The 15,266-nt window shown below is 46.0% G+C and overlaps 1 protein-coding gene across 1 annotated transcript in view; it reads right to left on the bottom strand.

Moving 5' to 3' along the window:
• Positions 1-15,266, bottom strand: part of megf6 (multiple EGF like domains 6) — a 357,029-nt gene that overhangs the window by 118,806 nt on the left and 222,957 nt on the right. Inside the window, exon 5 of the mRNA XM_038816779.1 lies at positions 52-174. Coding sequence (XP_038672707.1) covers positions 52-174 — 123 coding nt within the window. The remainder of the gene's footprint in view (positions 1-51; positions 175-15,266) is intronic.

The raw sequence follows: 15,266 nt of genomic DNA, 5'->3' as shown, positions 1-15,266 counted from the left end.
TACAATCCCCTCCCCATTCTTTGCCATTACATCATGACTTTGACAACTTACCTTGACAAAATTTCCCATTAGTCGCCAATTTCTGTCCTGTTGGGCATTTGCAATAATAACTGCCGATGGTATTGCAACATTGATCTTGGCATCCTCCATTTTCTGTGACACATTCATTCACATCTGTCAGGAGGAGGGGGAAAAAATGCAGTCGAGTGATTATAAATGACTTTGATTTAAATCATGTTTGAATTACTCATGTACTCAGGAAATTATCTCACATTTTCAAATTAGTGCATTGTTAGTTGTCGTACAATGGCATTTCAACAAAGCTAGATAATTATCACATCAGTAAAATCAGTAAGTGGCGAGAGAGAAAGAAAAACAAATATGTACAAATAAGATGTTTTGACATTTTTATTCAATCGTTAGCTTTCATTGCCCAGGTCTTTTGGTAAAGCTGGTGGCCAAGGGACATAACCTGTGTTTACCATGGGTTTAGTTGAACTTCTTTTGGTTTGTTCATAAGATGTGGGTATCAATGGCAAGGTCAGCATTTGCTGCCAATCCTTAATTACACTTGAGTTAAATGACTTGCTGGGCCATTGCAGGGGATCTGGATTCACATGTAGTCCAGACCTGATGAAGGTGGCAGATTTCCCTCCGTATAGGGCATGAGTGAACCAGCAATGTTTTTTCAACAACTGATGATAGTTTGAGGGTTAGCTTTCAGTTCCAGATTTTTATTAATCAATTGACTTTACTAAGTGAATTTAAATTCCACCGGCTGCCATGCTGGGATTTGAACCCATGTCCTCAAGCCTAGGCCTCTGGTTCACTAAGCCAACGACATTGCCACTACTCCAGTCTCATGCATTTCAGTGTTTTAACCTTTCATGGAGAGATTTGTGGGAGTTGTGTAAGGCAGTAGATAGATCGTTTTCTTGTTCTTATGCATCCAAATCTTAATCTAAACTAGTAGGAGAGAATTCAATCTCATTTTTCTAGAAGCTTTTCACCATTACAATTATTTTTCTGTTAAAAGGGGCATTGCAAGGATGGAGGAATAAAAGTGATCCGAAGAGACTGAATGATCCCAAGTGCATCTTATTTGTTCTGTTCTTCATCTCAGCGTATATCCGCACGTTCGACCATACAAATTAGGAGCAGAAATAGGCCATTCGGCCCCTCGAGCCTGCTCTGCCATTCAATAAGATCATAGCTGAGCTGACTGCAACTTCAACCCCAATTTCCTGCCTACCAGCCCCTTGTTAATCAAGAATCTCTCTAGCTCTGCCTTAAAAAAATCAAAGACTTTGTTTCCACTGCCTTTTGAAGAAGAGTTCCAGAGACTCACAACCCTTTGAGAGAAACAAATTCTCCTCATCTCTGTCTTAAATGAGTGACGCCTTACTTTTAAACAGTGACCCCCTAGTTCGAAATTCTCCGACAGGAGGAAACATGCTCTCCACATCCACCCTGTCGAAATCACTCAGGGTCTTAAACATTTCAATCGAGTTGCCTCTTACTGTTCCAAACTCTAGTGGATACAAACCTAACCTCTCCAACCTTTCCTCACAAGGCAACTCACCCATTCCTTGGATTTGTCTAAATAAATAAATAATCTTTATTGTCACAATTAGGCTTACACTAACACTGCAATGAAGTTACTGTGAAAAGCCCCTCGTCGCCACATTCTGGCGCATGTTCGGGTACACAGAGGGAGAATTCAGAATTCTCAGCTGGTCCAGGAATTGAACCCGCACTGCTGGCCTTGTTCTGTATCACAGTAAACAATATAAAGTTACACTGAGCCAGCACATAAAATGGTGAGAAAAATAATATTCCCTATCAGGCTTTTACTAAAAAACTGGCATCACGGCTCATGAAGAACACAAAAATAACACTAAAAATGCCTGAAATGGGTATAACAAATTGGTGTGTGAAGGGGCAGAGGTGGCCAACAAAAGATTGAGGAAATGTTCTGCTCTGGTCTGCTTCAAGGCCTGAGAAGTTATTACCACTGAGATCATTGATCTCTTGAGATCACTAAGTGCCTAAGTTCTTGGCAAGTTAAGCAATCCTTCCTTAAAGATTCACTCCATTTTATCCATTTTGATGTTGCTTGAAAATGAGATTATCCCACAAACAAATCTGTTTTGTGTTACAATCCGGGGTAGATATCTCTGCATTCACAACCACCAACCAAGTCTACATCACAATCCTTGGTCAGTCCCGTCAAGTTTGTATTATTATCTATCAGTCCAATTATAATTCAGACATTGAGGGTCAGAATGATATACTGTGAGTTTGACAAGAACCAGACACATGACCCCAATCATGCACAGAACACACTTCCTACTATAATTTCACAAATGTTTGAATAAAAAAGGGCTTATAAATCAATTTTATTATGCAAGGAAGCTTGCCATAAAGAATGGACAATCGTTAGTATTAATGTCATACATACTTCCTCTCCAAGAATACACTGTTGATAAACCAATTAGAGAAAGATAGACGATATAGAATTAACCTGTCAACTGAGGATCAGAGCACAATGCTGAAATATTTACCAACAAAACATTGGCACAGTCACTGACAAGGTGACAGGAAGCCATTGGTACATCGGAGGATTCTGTAATGTGAATGGCCAACTCAGGGGTTGGTCAGCAAGAAGTAAGAAATGCATCAGTCTTCTGTAAAATGACTGGGTTTTCTTGTGTGATCCCAAAGACAATTAAGTAATAAAGGGGTGTAAATTTGTCTCAGACAGTGGCGCAAAACAGGGGGGGAGGGGTGTTTATCAGTTCAGCTGCGCATAACACACAACTCCTGATACGGTTCCATTGAGGTCAGTGAAAGTAAATATCGGTCATTGTGTATAATAGTGGAATTTGATCCGATACCAGCCATTTTATCATTGCCAAGCCAAGCCAAGCCATTGCAAAGCCAAGGGGCTTTTCACAGGAACTTCATTTGAAGCCTACTTGTGACAATAAGCGATTTTCATTTCATTTTTGTGCCTCTGCCCAGGCCAGGTTCCCAGCTCGCAATTGAAGTGTTGGGCACTTGTGGACACTGCAGACATATGCCACCAACACTGAAGAAGGTTCAACACTATTTTATTAACTCTTATAAAATACTAGACATACTATAACTGTGGGTTTACACGATGCTAGTTTAACTAGAGACCTGTGCCTGTCCAAATCAGTTGAATCTCTCAGCACGTGGTGTGAGTATATACTGTACTTGATGAGCTCTTGTGCTTCTGAGAGGCAGCATCCAGAATGAGTGGGAAAAGTGATGCCCTCTGTCTTTATAGTACGTGTGTTCTAACTGGTGATTGGCTGCAGTGTTTGTGCATGTTCATTGGTCCTAGCGTGTGTCTGTACCATGATATACTGGTGTATATTATGACAGCAATCCTTTTCTCAACTTGTTGTGGTGGATTTGTGAATCTGATTGCTAGTTTGTTAATATCTAATCCCACATCAATACTTCACAATCTTAAATAAAAAGAAACTGCTAGTTAATACTGAATAATGTAAAAGCAAAATCTTTAGAAATGCAGAAAATCACCGTGGGGATTTTAGGTTTCGTTGGTGAATCCAAGAAATGACGTACAAATGATGAAAGGATGGAGAATGCAGCAAAGACATTTACTCACCACAGGGCTAAGATTGTATCTTCATTCTCACGGAAAGCTGTTGCATTCAATAGAATGATTAAAAGATGATGGCGTTTAGGGTTCTGAATGAAACATGTACGAACAGTGCACCAAATGCTTTTAAAGCACCCACCGGCTGTCTGTGCATTGGCTTGTCACTTCTAGTCACTCCCAGATCATGGATTTGAAAGTTTATACAGATCTCAGACAAAGTGCATGCCCCTCTCAGTCTTTCCCTTGGAGAAATCTGCCTTTCACATTCATACTGCTCGTCATTGTGACTGGCAGCTGTTTAGTTATCCGGCTCCTCTGCATCTTTTGTACTGTTTAAAAATCTTTCTGAAATCACGAATCAGATCCAAACACAAACCAGCTGGTGTTTACTGTTTTCCCTATGGCAATGATAGATCTCTGTTGTTACCAAGTGTGTTACTGTACATGGACATACCTTCAAATAATCAGTTTCAAGCAGAATATTCTTAGTTGTTGGTATTTCCTAATGACTTCCAATTGATTTACAAATCCCAGTCCCAGAGAGGGCAGGAGGATAAAGACAGTGGTACATTAGATTTCACAGCCAAGTTAATTAACTCACTGTAAATATTTCTATCAGCCCTTCCAATCCATTTTCTCCATGGTAAATTTTTAAGGTCTGATTGAAAAAAAATCCAATAAGACACATTCAGCTTGCAGAAACTCTGCAGCCTCAAAGTATCTCCGGCAATAGTCATATGGTGATATACATCTAGTTTCAGAATTTCTTTATGTGAATGGTTTGGACATTGACATAACATATACTTAAATATCCACAACATACATTGTCTATAGTGGAGAATAAGGAATGGTCTATCTGACACAGGACAAGCACATGACCCTAACCTTGGTAATGCGCATCTGCAGATGTTACTTGTGTAACTTGTTAGTTATTACTTAACTAAAAATAGATCGAATGCCAAAATGAGGTGGCATTGTAGCACAGTGGATTCACTGCAGCTTCCACAGCACCAGGGTCCCGGGTTTGATTCCCGGCTTGGGTCACTGTCTGCGCGGAGTCTGCATGTTCTACCCGTGTCTGCGTGGGTTTCCTGTATTAAAAACATGGGTCTGAATTTTTATGAGACAGGACAATTCCCAGCTGTGTTGGTCAGCCTATCACAGGGGTCTCTGGGGGTGTCACCCTATTACAGGGCTCGGGGGGGGGGGGGGGTAGGGGTTTAGCGGAGGAAGGTCAGGTCGGGTGGGGGGGGGGGGGGTCATCCAGGCAATCCGCGGCTTGAGGGCTGCTTTGCAGGGCAGGCATGGAGGTCAGGACCGGCGTGGGGGGGAGGGGGGGTGGTGGGAGGGTTAGACCTCGAATGGGCTCGGATGGTCTCTCCCATCGTGACCCTGACGTGGTGGACCGCGATTGTAGAGGCCACAAGTGATCCATTTACACATGTTTACATGTTCCTGCTGGCATTTGGCGTGGAACTTATTCACACCGCCAGCATGTTGGTGCATGGTGTTTGGGTCAGCGCCCTCCGCCCAATTCTCCGTCCCACCTGGGAACACATTCAGGGTGTCCTGGGATGAAGAATCAAGTCCAGAGATTCTAACACAGGAGGAAGTCATCTGATTTTTCACACTTGTGTTAAAGTTAGGTTCCTCTTTGGGCTTTGTTTTATGAGGTTCAATTTTCCTGTTTTCTCCTCCAACTAATTGAATTTTCTGAAGCGAATGCAAAAGTACACTAGAAATATTTTAAACCAAGCTGATTAAGCCAAGCACAGTTAAACTGGGCATTAAACAGAATAGGCGTGCCAATGCAATAGGATACCCTCACATCAAGTCACAATTTCAGGATACAGTGATTAAACCAAGCTTATCACACCAGAGAGTTTGTCCTCCAATTTTGTGAAGCACACAACCTTTGCACTAACACATTATCTATCAATGCGTTTTGAACAGTAGATATCAAGTAAAGGCAACAGGAATGAAAAGTCATCCTGTTATTTTGAGGTGTAATGCTTTGACACAGCAATTTTCTGCATCTGCATCAACTGAAACTCCTACAAAGCTGACAGTTGCCAACTAGAAAGCACTAAATATGAGAGTCTTGCATTGAATATAGGCTAAGTGAAAGAATTGAGCAAGGAAATGGATAAATTGAATACCATTGCCTTATGAACCAAAGTGAAAGTAACTTGTCCATCATTTGAACCACATCAGCTTCCAAGGGGATGAGTGAGCCCTCCCTCGGGGGAGGAGTGACCCGTGGTCAGTTTGAGTGAAAGGACAGCAAACCAAAGAGCTGAAGTCTGAATGTATATGTCTACGCTCCCCTCCAACTCCTCCTACTCAGCAAGTGCCAATCACCAGCTACAATAGATCAAGAGTAGGGTAAAAAGAAAGTTCTTTCTGCGTACCTAAACAAAACTCACCAACCTGAAGGACAGATCAGGAAAGTTAATCTGCATTACCGAGTATTACGATCCCGGACCAGACCCCAACAATGGCCAGGATACTGGACAGAAACTCCAATGTTTTATTTGAATTTTGTAAGACTGTGAGGAAAGGATGCCCTGTTCCAGGAATGATTTAACACAAAATAAGGATTTTGTATATTAAAACAAACTTTATTACTAACACAGTGTTAGCGGAAGAAATTGCTATGTGTGTCAGGATTGGTATAATAAAGTCTCAAAGTATTGTAATAGCCACAGGTAGAGGGCAAACCAGCAGGCAAGGGGTTAAACATATACCAAGGGAAAACCAGCAAGCAAGGGGTTAAAGTCACCCACATTGGAAATGATTGAATCATCTCACAGAGCATTTGACTATGAAAAGGGAAACACAGGAGGCCCCAGTAAGTCTAAGGGATCAATTGTCCAACACATTTGCACCTCTTCTAGAAGTTAAATATGTTAAGTACAAACCCATGAGATTGTAAGGAATCATTGTATTCTTTAATCTTTTTCCCATTACGGGGTCCAGAAAATATGCATACTGATCACTTTGTATTGTTCCGAATGATTCACTGACGTCAATACCTGCCTGTGACTCCGAAGAACTTTAAATATATATGCGTGTAATTCTGAGGACAGGCAGAGCTGACTTTTGCAAGCTACAGGATAATTGCGGAATCTATCTCTCCTGTGTGCACACAGTTTTTCCGAATTAAACAAAGTTTTACCAACACCACGCGGTCGAGAACAGACTTTGAGGTTTTTCTTCCCTCCAACAACAGAAAATGGTCTAACAAGATGGAGAATCCCACCTAATGTCTCCAACTATCTACTCCTCAGGGAACCCTTGTAATTTAAACAAAAATCCATCAGCCCAAGCTTTTATGATGCTTTAATTGCACGTCAGGCTCCCAAAAAGCCTAGTTGTCGTGCAAATCAGGATTTTTAAGGACGCGATTTAATTGCCGTGCTGCACCCGGCACTGATCTGGGTGCACCGGGTAAATAACGGGAAAGGCCAAAATTGAGATTAGTGCCGGGCGTGAACCAGCTTGCAATTCGCCCGGCTATCTCCCGATCGTGAGTTTCGAAAATGTGAGAATGTCATTAACACCCTTTTACATTCATTTCAATCTCATTAGAAAGATTGAAGATGAATGCAGCAGCCTCCTGGGACGGTTGGGGGTTGTCAGGGAGCAGAAGCGTTCTAGGTTGGCATATGCCCCTGGGCCAGAGATGTGAGGAGTTTTGAGTCTGTGACGCCCTCAAGCTACCTTTAAATATGGAGACCCATACAGGGCCCACCACAGCTGCAGTGTCTGTCCTACCAAACACTTCCAGGATAGAGCCCTGATTCTGCTTCTTTCCTGGAAGTCAATTTCACCCTCTTGACTGTGAGCAGCCTCTAGCTTCACAGCTGAAGGCAAATGAGGAATTAGCCTTGTTAGTTGCGGTAGCACTTCTCAACTCTCAAGTGCCTCCTCGAGAGCACACATGCCATGTCTCAGAGGACGTCAAGCAAACTTTGATGCCTGCAGTGCGCCTGAACTCTAGGAGCATCAGCTTACCGGTGTCACAGGCATCGCTGTGCCACCTTGTTCTGCCCACTGCCCTTAATATGCACCAGTGTCAGGAGGGGGGAATCAGAAGAACTGGTGGCCACTGTCGCCTCCTCGGTGGCACACCCCAGGTTGGCATCCAGCGCTTCCTCCTCTCTGACGGTGTCCGTTGGGCCCTGGGGGACTCCATGGGATGGGAGGCATCTGGAGTGAGCACCAGAGGCCTCTGAGTCATCTGTCACTGCCAGTCCTGAAGGCTCCCATGGTCTGCACCATGTTGGCGATGCCCTCAGTGATGCTCCTCAGTGACTGGGACAGTGCCTCAGCAATGCCCACCTGTGTTTGGGATATGTCCCTCAGTGACTGGGGCATGATATCGAGGCCCTCAGTCATGGTCGTCACAGACTAAGCCATGCCTTGGGCACCACCACATAAGAGGCGGATGTCATGTTCCAGGTTTTCCACCGCGGTCGCCACCCTAGCATTATTGGCCTCACTGCCATGCATTGTCGGCACCATCTCCTGCACCCGAAGCCTTTGCGACTCCTCCAATCGGCTATGCAGTCACTGGAATGTCGCTGACATCCCCTCCTGAATGTCACGGACCTTGCCTATCATCTGCATCAGCTCAGGTTGAACCCTGTCCAGAGGCTCGGCACCTGACTGGGACTCAGCTGAGTCCTGAGGTCCAGTGGACCTCCAAATGCTGTATGCCTTGGGTGTTCCTGTCTCCACGTGATGTGCATCAGCAACTGTGTGGCTCTCACCAGATTGTGTCATAGTGATGAGGTCCGTTCCCTCGAGCCTCTGGAGTGGCCTCCTGACACCCAGAATACTCTTCCATGGACACCAACATGGAAGTGAAGCCCAGCAATCAAAATCTCTCTCGGCCTCTGAAAGCTCACCACTTGCACCAGATTCCAGACGCCACACACAAGGTGCCAGGGATTGGGCAGTGTCCATGGAATCAGCCTTAGAATTTACTCCAGCGAAACTCAAAGAATTCAGAAGATGAGAGATTTGGTGAGAGGAATAAAATACATCTGCCACACCATTGTCATTCTTACTGTTGGGTGTTCTATGTCCTTTAATGCACTGTTTTAATCCTTTGGTTCCTTCATGAATGACATTGGAAAATAATTCTCCACTGAAGGCATTTCTATGCCCAGTTACCACAGTGTCATTGGGCAACAGCCAGGAGCAGGTGACCAGGATGGTAATCTTCAGATATTTTTTCCACTTCTATAGTTTGGATCACAGAACAAAGACATCCTGTATTTACATTACTATAACTGAGCCACCCCAACAGCAGAATTGTAGACATGCAAAAAGGTATTCCAGAAAATATAACACTGTCAGTGGGTGGAAAATACACGTCAGCCATGATTTAGTGGTGGCACTTGTGCCACAGTGGTTACCACTGAGTCAGAACGTTGTGGGTGCAAATCTCACTTGAGCACAAAATCTAATGGAGTACGGACGGAGTGCTGCATTGTTGGAGGCGCCTTCGAATGAGGTGTTAAACCAAAGCCTGTCTGACCTCTCATGTGGCCGTAAAAAAAAATCCCATGCCCCTTTTTTGATGAACTGGGGAGATTTCCTCAATGCTCTGCTCAATATTTGTTTCTCCATCAACGACATTAAAACAGATTTGGTGAGATTCTTCGGCCCCCTGGCGACCGGACAATCCTGCCCGAGGTCAATGGACTTTCTCCATTATCCGCGTCTCGCCTTGGCATTCTTGCAGCGGGCGGGACGGAAGAATCCAGCCCGCGGTCTGGTCATAATTCCACTGTCTGTTTGTGGGACGTTTCTTTTTTTAAAATATTTTTATTCTCCTGCTTTTTCATATTTTCTCCCAAATCTACACCCAACAATAAACAATAATCAGTAACGAATGTCAATCCCCATATCAATAACAACAATCCCATCCTCCCACCAAGCCCCAAACATCAGCCCGCATGTTCACGTAAACAAATGACAAAAAGGAATCAGGAATCACCCATAGTCACCATTAACACACACAACCTCCCCCCAACCCTCCCAACCACTCCCCCAACTAATGTTCAATGTTACCCAGTTCTTGAAAGTGCATAATGAATAATGCCCATGAATTGTAGAACCCCTCCATCCTTCCCCTCAGTTCAAACTTCACCTTCTCAAGAGTCAAGAATTCCAACAGGCCTCCCTGCCACGCCAGGGCACAGGGTGGAGAGGCTGCTCTCCATCCCAGCAGGATCCGCCTTTGGCAGATCAATGAGGCGAAGGCTACAACATCTGCCTCCCGACACTCCGAATATGGCCTCCCGGGGGCCCGGGTCCAGTTTCACGTGCACCACTTTAGAGATTACCCCAAAAAACCTCCTTCCAGTAATCCTCCAGCTTTGGACAGGACCAAAACATATGAACGTAATTTGCGGGGGCCCCCCCACAATGTTCACACACATCTTCTACCCCTTCAAAGAGCTGGCTCATCCTCGCCATTGTGAGGTGTGCTCTGTATATCACCGTCAGCTGTATCAGCCCCAACCTCGAGCACGAGGTGGAGGCGTTCACTCTCCGAAGCACCTCACACCAGAACCCCTCCTCCATACCCTCTCCCAACTCTTCCTCCCACTGCTTTGATCCTTTCCAGTGGTGCCTTCTCCTCTTCCAAAATAGCTCCAGAAACCGCTGACACTACCCCCTTCTCCAGTCCCCCTGTCGTCAGCATCTCTTCCACCGGGAAGCTCTGTATCTCCTTCCTAGCAAAATCTCGAACCTGCATTTTTCGAAACATTTCCCCCTGCTCCAGCCCATACTTTGCTTACTTCAATCCTGCAAACCGACCCCCAAGAAACAAATGTTCAGTGTCTTAATCCCCTTCCCCTCCCACTTCCAAAAATTTCCATCCCACTTCCCTGGCTCAAATCTGTGGTTCCCCCGAATCGACATTTCCCTTGACGCAGCCCCCAACCCGAAGTGTTGGCGAAACTGCCTCCAGATTTTCAATGAAGCTATTATTACCGGACTCCCTGAGTATTGTCCCGGGGCCATCGGGAGTTGGCGCTGTTGCTAGTGCTTTCAATCCCGACCCCCTGCACAAACTCTCCTCCATTCTGACCCACTGGGAATCAACCACTCTGACCCAGCTCCGCACCTTCTCTACATTCGCCGCCCAGTAGTGATACATCAGGTTCGGAAGACCCACACCCGCTGCCTGCCTTCCCCTCTGTAGCAGCACCTTTCTAACTCTGGCCACCTTCCCTCCCCATAGGAACGAGGTAATCCTTCCTACAATCTCTCTAAAAATTGCTTTTGGCAGGAAAATCAGCAGGCACTGGAAAATAAACAGAAATCGCAGCAACACGTTAATTTTAATCGCCTGTACCCGACCCGCCAGTGACAAAGGGAGACCATCCCACCTTGCCAGATCAGCTTTCACTCTCCCCAGCAAACTAGAGATGTTGTACCTGCGGAGCCACCCCCCACTCCCAGGTAACCTGCACCCCCAGGTATCTAAAGTGAGTCCCTGCCCTACGGATTGGCAGCCCCCCCACCCCTGTCCCCACTGCCGGCCGAGACACCACAAAATACTCACTCTTGTCTCGATTTAGTTTGTACCCAGTGAAAGACCCAAACACCCGAAGCAGCTCCAGTATTCCCCCGATTGACACACTTGATGTATAACAGCAAGTCATTGGCATATAAGGGCACCCCATGCTCAGTCCCCAACCCCCCCCCTCCCCCCCCCCGCACTATTCCTATCCATACCCCCGAATGTCTTAATGCAATGGCCAACGGCTCAATCGCTAGTGCAAACAGCAGGGGGGGGACATAGGACATCCCTGCCTAGTCCCACGGTGGAGTGAAAAGTATCTCGAGCTTATATTGTTTGTGCGGAGACTCGCCCTCGACTCCTCATATAGTAGCTTTACCCAGTCCACAAATCTTGGTCCAATCCCAAACTGCTCCAGAACTGCCATCAAATGCCCCCACTCTACCCGGTCAAACGCCTTCTCAGCGTCTGATGCCACAACCACATCTGTTTCCTTCCCCTCTGCCGGTGCCATAAAGTAGCTCAATATCCTTCCAACGTTTGAAAAGAGCTGCCTCCCTCTCACAAAGCCATGTGATCTTCACCTATCACCTTCGGGAGGCACTCCTCCAGCCTACCCGCCAGTACCTTCGCCAATACTTTTGCGTCCACGTTTAAAAGTGTTATGGGCCTATACGACCCACACTCCGTCAGATCCTTATCTTTTTTACGCAACAGGGAAATCGATGCCTGCCCCAAGGTTTGTGGCAACACCCCCTTCCCTACCGCCTCTTCAAACGTCCCCACCATCAGGGATGCCAGCTTATCCTTTAATTTTTTTATAATATTCCACTGGAAATCCATCCGGCCCTGCCACCTTCCTCGACTGCATCCTCTCAATCGCATCTTTTATCACCTGCTCCACTATCGCTCCTTCTAATGCAGCCCTGTCCCCTTCCCCTAACCTCGGGTACTCCAACCCATCTAGAAATTCTTGCATCTCCCGATCGTTTGTGGGAAGTTTCTCTGTGCAATATGGCTGCTATGTTAAATGGTTAAAAATACAATTAAAGCTGCACTCATTACATGTACATGTCTCAATTTATGTTAATAGAGGCTCTGAAGCACATTACCCCTGTGGTGTAAACACTGAATCCTGATTACTCATCGGCCCTTGTGGTGTTCATTAGAAGTGACTGTAATCATGTTTCCCTCAGGCAACAGCTAACAATGTAAACGTAACTCTCAAGTTGCTGTTGTTTTAAAAAGAAGATGCAATAACAGGGCAGTTGATTTGTGGATGTCGGCCTTGCTCTGAATGCCCCATCATCAGCCTTTCCTGAGTACATTTTCAGATGACTTGTTCACCTCCTTGCAACATGGTTGATAGAGGAGAAAACAGTCGTCATACACCCGGGGGTCCTACACTCCCGTCATGTCGAAACAAATGCAAAGGCTACTTCGCAGGCACAACTTTGCAGGAATAGGAGCTGCCGTAAGGAACTTTCCAGCCATTATTTCCCCATCTCTCAATAACTTGCTCAACAAGTGAACACAAACAGAAATGTCAATTGATTACATGAGTTGCACCTGCAAACTATTCAACTCTAAGCATCAGGGGAGAGATTCTCCACTCATGTTATGCCGGGCACACAACCCGCTATTGTGGGGAAATAGAGAAGTCCCCGAACTCCCCAAGAATCCTCATCACCTCCGGCAGGGGGTGCTGATTTCCATTAGGGCAAATAGGGAGAGGGGGGAGAAAAGGGAGAGGGAGAGGTTGGTGGAAGAAATGGTGAGGGTGGACAGGAGGTACGTGGAGGTCCCGGAAGAAGGGCTTTTGAGGAACATCGTAGTCTCCAAGCAGAGTTTGATATATTGACCACCAGGAAAGTGGAGGCGCAGTGGAGGAGGGCGCAAGGGGCGGTATACGAATACGGGGAGAAGGCGAGTCGGATGCTGGCCCACCAGCTCCGGAAGCGGGAGGTGGCGAGGGAGTTAGGGGGAGTTAGGGATGGAGGAGGGTGTCTGGTGCGGAGTGCAAGGGGCATTAACGGAGTGTTTAGGACCTTCTATGAGGAGTTATACCGGTCAGTGCCCCCATGGGGAGGAGGGAGGAATGGACCGCTTTTTGGGCAAGCTGGAGTTCCCGAGAGTAGGGGAGGAGCAGGTGGAGGGTCTGGGGCGCCAGTTGAGCTGGAGGAGCTGGTCAATGCGATGGGGAGCATGCAGTCAGGGAAGGCACCGGGGCCCGATGGGTTCCCGGTGGAATTTTATAAGAAGTTTTCAGACCTGCTGGGCCCGCTGCTAGTGAGGACATTGAATGAGGCAAAGGGGGGGGGGGGGCTTTGCCCCCGACGATGTCCAGGGCGTTAATTTCATTGATTTTGAAGCGAGATAAGGACCCCCTCCAGTGTGGGTTATACAGGCCGATTTCGGTCCTCAATGTGGACATGAAACTGCTGGCCAAGATACTGGCCAGGAGGGTGGAGGATGTGGTGCCGCAGGTTATTCACGAGGACCAAACAGGTTTTGTGAACAGGAGGCAGTTGAATGTTAATGTGCGGCAGCTTCTCAATGTCATAATGATGCCGGCGGTGGACGGGGAGGTGGAGATAGTGGCGTCGATGGATGCGGAAAAGGCCTTTGACAGGGTGGAGTGGAGATACCTGTGGGAGGTTTTGAGGAGGTTCGGGTTTGGTGAGGAATTTATTAGGTGGGTGAGGCTGTTGTATGATGTTCCGGTGGCGAGTGTGGTGACGAATGTGAGGAGGTTGGAGAACGTTCGGTTGTATTTGGGCGGGGGCGGGGGGGGGGGGGGGGGGGGGGTTTACTGCTTTTCTTTGTTGTGTTAAAATTTGTTGAAAATTTGAATAAAAATTATTTAAAAAAAATAAAAACAATCTTTATTAGTGTCACAAGTAGGCTTACATTAACACTGCAATCAGGTTACTGTGAAAATCCCCTGAACCCCACACTATCACACCTGTTAGGGTATACTGAGGGAGAATTCAGAATGTCCAATTCACCTAACGAACACGCCTTTCGGGTCTTGTGAGAGGAAACCAGAGCACCCGGAAGAAACCCAAACAGGCACGGGGAGAACGTGCAGACTCCGCACAGACATGGACCCAAGCCGGGAATTGAACCTGGGACTCTGGAGCTGTGAAGCCACAGTGCTAACCAGTGTGCTACCATGCCGCCCTGACATCAGTTGAGAGCAGGGCCAGTATAGATGGGGTCCTTTTACAGTCGGGTGAGTCTGATACTCACACATTAAGAATACCTGCACAGACAAAGTACTGGAACTATACCACAGCAGGAGAGACAGCTTTCAGCAGAGGAGGGAAGAAACTGGAAAAAAGCTCAAAAATCCTCACTGGATAGAAACAGTGCCCGTTCCCTTTGGGAGTGTCCCATGTGACAGCAGTCATGAAAGGCATAACTTTTAAAATGATAATGTTGTTGTAAAGACTGCTACACCTTTCTTAAAACTTGGAGCAAACCATAAAATGGACACACACATGAGATAAAATGAAGTGACTTTCTCTCCAACGTACCATAATATTTGTTGTTTTTTTCTGACATAGTACATTTAGGGTGAAAAACCAGATACATTTAGAGAAAATTGCTCAGTTTGCTTTGATACAACCCCTGCACAATATGCATTTCGTTGGGCAGAATAGCCACAAAAAGGATCAATTCTATTCAATACAAGCATTTTCCAGACTTAGTTTACAAATAATTGATTAGCATGAGCTTTTTTTGAGGCAAGTGCCATAAATAAAAATTTCCTTTTCATCCTTTTTTAAAGTGTTTTATCAACGTGTGTTGTGAAAATTGAGTTGTCGATCTGAAAGCAACAGCAAGATTTTTTCTTTTTTAAATTTAGGGTACCCAATTAATTTTTTCCAATTAAGGGGCAATTTAGCGTGTTCAATCCACCTAGCCTGCACATCTTTTGGTTTTGGGCGCGAAACCCATGCAAACACGAGGAGAATATGCAAACTCCACACGGATAGTGACCCAGAGCTGGGATCGAACCTGGGACCTCGGCACCGTGAGGCAGCAATGCTAACCACTGTGCCA

Source organism: Scyliorhinus canicula, chromosome 13 (genome assembly GCF_902713615.1).
Source record: "Scyliorhinus canicula chromosome 13, sScyCan1.1, whole genome shotgun sequence".
NCBI classification, from domain to species: Eukaryota; Metazoa; Chordata; class Chondrichthyes; order Carcharhiniformes; family Scyliorhinidae; genus Scyliorhinus; species Scyliorhinus canicula.
This window is presented reverse-complemented; position numbering and strand designations above follow the sequence as displayed.